We start from the raw sequence: 6,923 nt of genomic DNA, 5'->3' as shown, positions 1-6,923 counted from the left end.
TAAAACATTCAATTGCATGGATTTATTTGTCAACTGTTACAAATTACATCTGGCTAGTTATCGTGTAAAAGGAGTAACATTTATTATTGAAATTCTTTTTTATTCAGTGCGGAATTTATTTTCCAGCTTGTATTGTTGTAATACACTCTTACTACTATTTATTGGAAGGAATAAAAATATGACAGTAAAATTCGTTTAAGCTGTTTCCGTTTTTGAGAATACAATTCTTACAGAATAAATGAAGAAATATGTTATTGATGTCCTTGGTTGCAGAACATTATTGTACGAGCGCATCGCTATGACATCATCAGCTAGAAAATTGATCAAAGATGGAGTCTAAGTTGGTTCATTGCAGAAATACCGAAGTGATCGACAGTGTTTTTTAAATTGTGCCCGATGTCATTCATCCACTTTATCGTACTGTTCGCTTGATCGTCGTATGAAGATGGAAGGCCTTAAACTAGGGGAGATTGAGAAGGCCTACTATGCTGAACTTTTCCAGACATGTGATGTTGAAGGGACTGGTAAAATACCAAGTCTGAAAGCGTCCGAACTGTTTCTTGCGTCCAGTCTTCCCCAGGATGCTCTAAAACAGGTTGGTTGATGCTTTTTCATGCAGACAGGACAGTTTTGCAGCATGATGTTGTTTATTCTGTCTGTCTGTATTGCAGATCTATGCATGTAATCTTTGTTGCTTTACAACAGATCTCGTCCCTCAGGGTTTGCACCATCGGTTCAGTCCTGTCAAATAGATGAAGCCACGCCCCTTTCTGTCCGTTTTACTTTCACACGTGTGTTTTGCACATGTATGAACGTATTGTTTGCATATTGTAGTGTAAGTAATGTACAGTGTTGCTGACATTGCTTCTGGTTACACCAGATACTCTATCATCTTCCTGGGTAAACATTCAAGGCAGGTGTCTTTTGAACCGTGCAGATCCATCCCACACCTATTTTTCTTTTCTGTCTTCTGAAGTCTTTACACACACGTGCAGTGACCAAATCCTTGGAATTTAGTTCTAAAAATGTCAGATATAGAATAGTTCATAACAATTATAGGCATTAAAACTAAAAGAATACTTGCAAGCAATTGGATTTTAAAATAGACTGGTGGCTGCCATATGTTTTGATTTTGAGTCTTGTTTTGAGTAGAGTGCATGATAGTCATAAGGCAACAAACAAAAAAATAGGTGTGGTTACGGTAACATAGCCAAAAAAAATAGGGTAGGTAGGTAGGCAATCACTTTTTTTTAAAACTTTTTTTTCTAATGTGTACAAATTAAACCTACTTGACAGGGAAATAAGTATGCGGCTCGGGCGCTTTCGCTTTCATTGCGTTTTTTGCACTCGTTTTTTGTTTTTTTTGTTTTGACAAATGTAATAAAAAGTTATAGGATCGGCCCCTAAAAATAGGGTAGGTCGGGTTACCGTAACCACACCTATTTTTTTTTAGGCCTAAAGATATTATTGTTCATTTTTATCCTCAGCACTAGCCTATCTAGTTGGATTAATTGCAATAAACACAGTTTTTCATAAAAAAAATAGGTGTGGTTAAGGTAACATAGCCACAAAAAAAGGGTAGGAAGGTAGGCAATCACATTTTTTTTAAACTTTTTTTTCTAATGTGTACAAATTAAACCTACTTGACAGGGAAATAAGTGTGCGACTCGAGCGCTTTCGCTTTCATTGCGTTTTTTGCACTCGTTTTTGTTTTGTTTTGTTTTGTTGACAAATGTAATAAAAAGTTATAGTGTCGGCCCCTAAAAATAGGGTAGGTCGGGTTACCGTAACCACACCTATTTTTTTTTAGGCCTAAAGATATTATTGTTCATTTTTATCCTCAGCACTAGCCTATCTAGTTGGATTAATTGCAATAAACACAGTTTTTCATAAAAAAAAATCTACAGCAAAATTTCACATTTTTTAAACCTAATTCATAGCTGAGGCTGAGCATTGAAAGATAATTTCTCGGGACATCATTGAAATTTGAATGTTCTATGAAACCTGAAACATATTCTCTTTATATTATATTTCTCTTGTAACCCCCAATGTTTTATTTAACCAAAGCACTAACTGAAGACGAAACAGCTTTCAGTGTTTCTGCTTTTGGTTATTTGTGTGTGTGTTTTGTTGTTTTTGAGTCACTTGAGAAAAAGTGACTCTATGTAATCGGTCAGTGTTAGTCTGTCCGGCCGGCCGTCCGGCCGGCCGTCCGTAGACACCACCTTAACGTTGGACTTTTCTCGGAAACTATCAAAGCGATCGGGCTCATATTTTGTTTAGTCGTGACCTCCAATGACCTCTACACTTTAACGATGGTTTCGTTGACCTTTGACCTTTTTCAAGGTCACAGGTCAGCGTCAAAGGAAAAATTAGACATTTTATATCTTTTCTCGGAAACTATCAAAGCGATCGGGCTCATATTTTGTTTAGTCGTGACCTCCAATGACCTCTACACTTTAACGATGGTTTCGTTGACCTTTGACCTTTTTCAAGGTCACAGGTCAGCGTCAAAGGAAAAATTAGACATTTTATATCTTTGACAAAGTTCATCGGATGTGATTGAAACTTTGTAGGATTATTCTTTACATCAAAGTATTTACATCTGTAGCCTTTTACGAACGTTATCAGAAAAACAAGGGAGATAACTAGCCTTTTCTGTTCGGCAACACACAACTTAACGTTGGGCTTTTCTCGGAAACTATAAAAGTGACCGGGCTCAAATTTTATGTGAACGTGACTCATTGTGTTGTGAATAGCAATTTCTTCCTGTCCATCTGATGCCTCATATAATATTCAGAACTGCGAAAGTGACTCGATCGAGCGTTTGCTCTTCTTGTTCTTTTGGTATTCAACTAATTCTAATTCAGTGCTCCACAACCTTGTTTGATGGATATATATTTAAATGATACTGTTTCTGGGTCTGGATCTGGATCTGGATCTTTTACGTTGCAGGAATCACTGTTGGTCTGACTCTGGTTAGAATAGAAGTTTAGAACAACACTATCTGCATCGATCCTTTTCTGTAGTCTCAGTGAAGTACATGTTATTACTGTTTACCAAGGACTCAGAGGTACAGAAACCGGCACGGTTGGCCTAGTGGTAAGGCGTCCACCCCGTGATCGGGAGGTCGTGGGTTCGAACCCCGGCCAGGTCATACCTAAGACTTTAAAATTGGCAATCTAGTGGCTGCTCCGCCTGGCATCTGGAATTATGGGGTTAGTGCTAGGACTGGTTGGTCCGGTGTCAGAATAATGTGACTGGGTGAGAAATGAAGCCTGTGCTGCGACTTCTGTCTTGTGTGCGGCTCACGTTATATGTCAAAGCAGCACCGCCCTGATATGGCCCAACGTGGTCGGCTGGGCGTTAAGCAAACAAACACAGAAATATATAGCGACATGCAATGCAATTACAGTGACAGTTACAAACAAATGAACCTGTACAAACACACACGCACAGACAAATACACCCACACCTGCACAGTATGCATGTGAAGTAAACACTGTCTTCCGTACATTTGCAATCTATTCTTATCTCTTGCAAGATCTTTTATTGTGTTGCCAGCATAGTTTGATAGAGGGAATATATATTATTAAAATGCAAACTTCCCTGGTATTGTTTATTTAAATTCATATTTTGGATTCAGGATTGTCTTTCTGAGCAGTTCACTAGCTTTCTTGTGTCTTACTCTTATCTGCACAGGATCCTCTTCCCTGCTGCTAGTACTTAATGGTTGTGTCTAGTACATCATCTGTTGCGGCAGAGTTTGGCACATCCACCCCCACACACACACACACAAATACACACCCTAACAACAATATTTAACATACACGTTTATACACCAGTAAAAGGCTTTACTGTTTTGTTTTTAATAAGCAACAATGATTACATCATTACATGAAAGGAAATGCAATTATTGATTAATTTCATGCATTGCTAATCGTTCTGGGGTGTTCAACTTCAACCTACTTAACAGAGCAACAGGAAAACCTTTGCATCTGTAATTCATGCAAGGTATTTATGCTGAAGTATTTAACTTTTTTTTTTTTTACATTTCAGATTTGGGAACTGTGCGGAGCCAAGCGACTGGGACACTTTGGGCGAAGCCAGTTCTACATTGCTCTCAAACTGATTGCTGTTGCACAGAATAGCCTGCCTTTGAAGCTTGACACACTTAACGCAGGTAAGCATAACTTCAGTGAGAGATCGCGTGTCAGTGTGCTTTATTTTTCTGTGCAAATTTCCGTTCCCCCCATTGAGTGATTGACAGAAAACATCTGCAACCCTAGCGCATGACTGGCCTGAGCAAAAAGGAAGTTAGGTATTCTTTCGGATGGGTTAAGACTAAGTAAGAGAGGTTTCTGTTAAGAGTTTTGTCGACTGGCTTGTGTTTTTCTTTTTCTTTTTCTTTTTCAAACACATTTGGTATTAATTTGCAATGGAAAATGACTGGGTACTTCATAAAACAAAACTGCATTGTTCTTGCATGCTACTGCAGATTACAAGATTTCTGCATAAAAATATGCCTGTTCCATACACACACTTAAACTTAAACACTTAAACATGCGCGCGCGCGTGTGTGTGTGTGTGTGTGGGGACGTGTATGTGAGAGACAAATGAGAGAGAGATACAATGTAGCTAGACAGAGAACACCAGAGAAAGAAAGAACGTGCGAGAAACAATATGACGTCATTTATCATCATACAAATTCATTACACTGTATGTCACGTGCCGTCATTCCATTCTTTCCATAAGCTTACCATCCCAACTGGTGTGTTTTCTTTTTTTATTTAAACACACTTAAACTGTAATTAACTTTGTGCCTTCATTTTGAACTTTTATAATTCATTTATAATTCACTAATAATTTTAATTCACAACTACCGGACACATCAGGGATGGGTCACACGCATGTGCTCACTCTCTGTCTGTTATTCTTAGTCTTTCTGCATCCATTTTTGACTCACATGCGAAGCAAAAGTGAGTCTATGTACTCACCCGAGTCGTCCGTCCGTCCGGAAAACTTTAACGTTGGATATTTCTTGGACACTATTCAGTCTATCGGTACCAAATTTGGCAAGATGGTGTATGATGACAAGGCCCCAAAAAACATACATAGCATCTTGACCTTGCTTCAAGGTCAAGGTCGCAGGGGCCATAAATGTTGCCTAAAAAACAGCTATTTTTCCCATTTTTCCCATTTTCTCTGAAGTTTTTGAGATTCAATACCTCACCTATATATGATATATAGGGCAAAGTAAGCCCCATCTTTTGATACCAGTTTGGTTTACCTTGCTTCAAGGTCAAGGTCACAGGAGCTCTTCAAAGTTGGATTGTATACATATTTTGAAGTGACCTTGACCCTGAACTATGGAAGATAACTGTTTCAAACTTAAAAATTATGTGGGGCACATGTTATGCTTTCATCATGAGACACATTTGGTCACATATGATCAAGGTCAAGGTCACTTTGACACTTATGAAATGTGACCAAAATAAGGTAGTGAACCACTAAAAGTGACCATATCTCATGGTAGAAAGAGCCAATAAGCACCATTGTACTTCCTATGTCTTGAATTAACAGCTTTGTGTTGCATGACCTTGGATGACCTTGACCTTGGGTCAAGGTCACATGTATTTTGGTAGGAAAAATGTGTAAAGCAGTTCTTAGTGTATGATGTCATTGCTAGGTTTAGTTATTTGACCTTGACCCTGAAGGTCAAGGTCATGTCAAGGTCAAGCATGTGAGTCGTATGGGCTTTGCCCTTCTTGTTTACTTAATTTTTTCATTGGCACGTCAGGGACAAATTTGGAAACTCACACAACTCTCTCTGACTGTCTCTTTGTTTTTATCCTATACGTGAGAGAGACACTCATGAGATAATAATCGTTCAAATCACATGTGTGTATATCATGTAAATGAGTTCATGTCAAGCAAGTCTGGCAGGGACCTGTTTTTTCCACTGCTTATGATGCCAAAGTCACCGAGACAAACGTCATTATAGACAAAAAAATTGCACTCGCTAACTACCCTCAATGAACTTTTAGAACTAACACGTCACGCCACACTTTCAGAGTGACGTTTCTTTACTTTGACGTAATAGATTGCACGAGGCTTTAGAAGAGGTCGAGGTTCCAAAACAAGCGTCTTCAATTTAGCTGCCTCGACTGCAGGACATTTTCAGTAAAATACACATAAGTACAGTATGTAGGATAAACAGAGTACTACATGGCTTGCTGTGTCGTACCAGAGTTACACTCGTTGCTTTTTCAAAAAGTGAACAGCTCGCTTTCGCTCGCAGTTCAATATTTTAAAAAAAAACTCGTGTAAATCTGGTACGACACAGCATGCCATGTAGTATTCCCTATGTATGCCCCCCACCACCCCTTATCAAGCCCCCCCCCCCCCCCCAGTAACAAGTTCACACACACACAGCACACAGAGACACATACACACATGCAATACACATGTATACACATTTACACACATCATTTGCATTCAGCATTACCAGGAAGACAACACCATTGACATACATAGATCCCTGCACCTTGAGTCCCAGTCTGGAGATACGTGCGCGATATAAGACTTCATATAAGGCCCCCCCCCCAAAAAAAAATAGTTTGTTTACGGTAACCCGACCGACCCTATTTTTTTCGCGCGACCCTAGACTTTTTTTGGCATTTGGGAAGAAAAAAAATAAAATAAACAAATAAATAACGTAAAAATATGTTTTTTGGGAAAAGAAAAAAAAAAATCCCGACCTACCGACCCTATTTTTTTGGCCTATGTTACCGTAAACAGACCTTTTTTTTTTTTTGGCCTAACAAAACCATTTGTGCACTACTTGCCAGACATTGCCTCTGCCAGTGTCAGGTTCAAGGGGTGAAGAGATTATACTGTCACAATCACTGAATCAGACTTGA

General features: G+C 38.9%; 1 protein-coding gene across 12 annotated transcripts in view; it reads left to right on the top strand.

Annotated features, from left to right (window-relative positions):
- The first annotated feature begins 191 nt into the window (after positions 1-191).
- Positions 192-6,923, top strand: part of LOC138963029 (ralBP1-associated Eps domain-containing protein 1-like) — a 56,443-nt gene continuing 49,711 nt past the window's right edge. For 4 of the 12 annotated variants that reach the window (XM_070335010.1, XM_070335009.1, XM_070335014.1 and 1 more), the window contains exons 1-2: positions 193-595; positions 4,060-4,183. In XM_070335010.1, the coding sequence (XP_070191111.1) occupies positions 440-595; positions 4,060-4,183 (280 nt within the window). In that variant the 5' untranslated portion in view covers positions 193-439. Of the gene's footprint in view, positions 596-4,059; positions 4,184-6,923 lie in introns of all 12 variants that reach the window. The other 8 variants (XM_070335008.1, XM_070335013.1, XM_070335007.1 and 5 more) reach the window with 4 other exon arrangements.

Source organism: Littorina saxatilis, linkage group LG3 (genome assembly GCF_037325665.1).
Source record: "Littorina saxatilis isolate snail1 linkage group LG3, US_GU_Lsax_2.0, whole genome shotgun sequence".
NCBI lineage: Eukaryota > Metazoa > Mollusca > Gastropoda > Littorinimorpha > Littorinidae > Littorina > Littorina saxatilis.
Note: the sequence above shows the minus strand (reverse complement) of the source record. Positions and strands in the feature narration are given on the sequence as shown.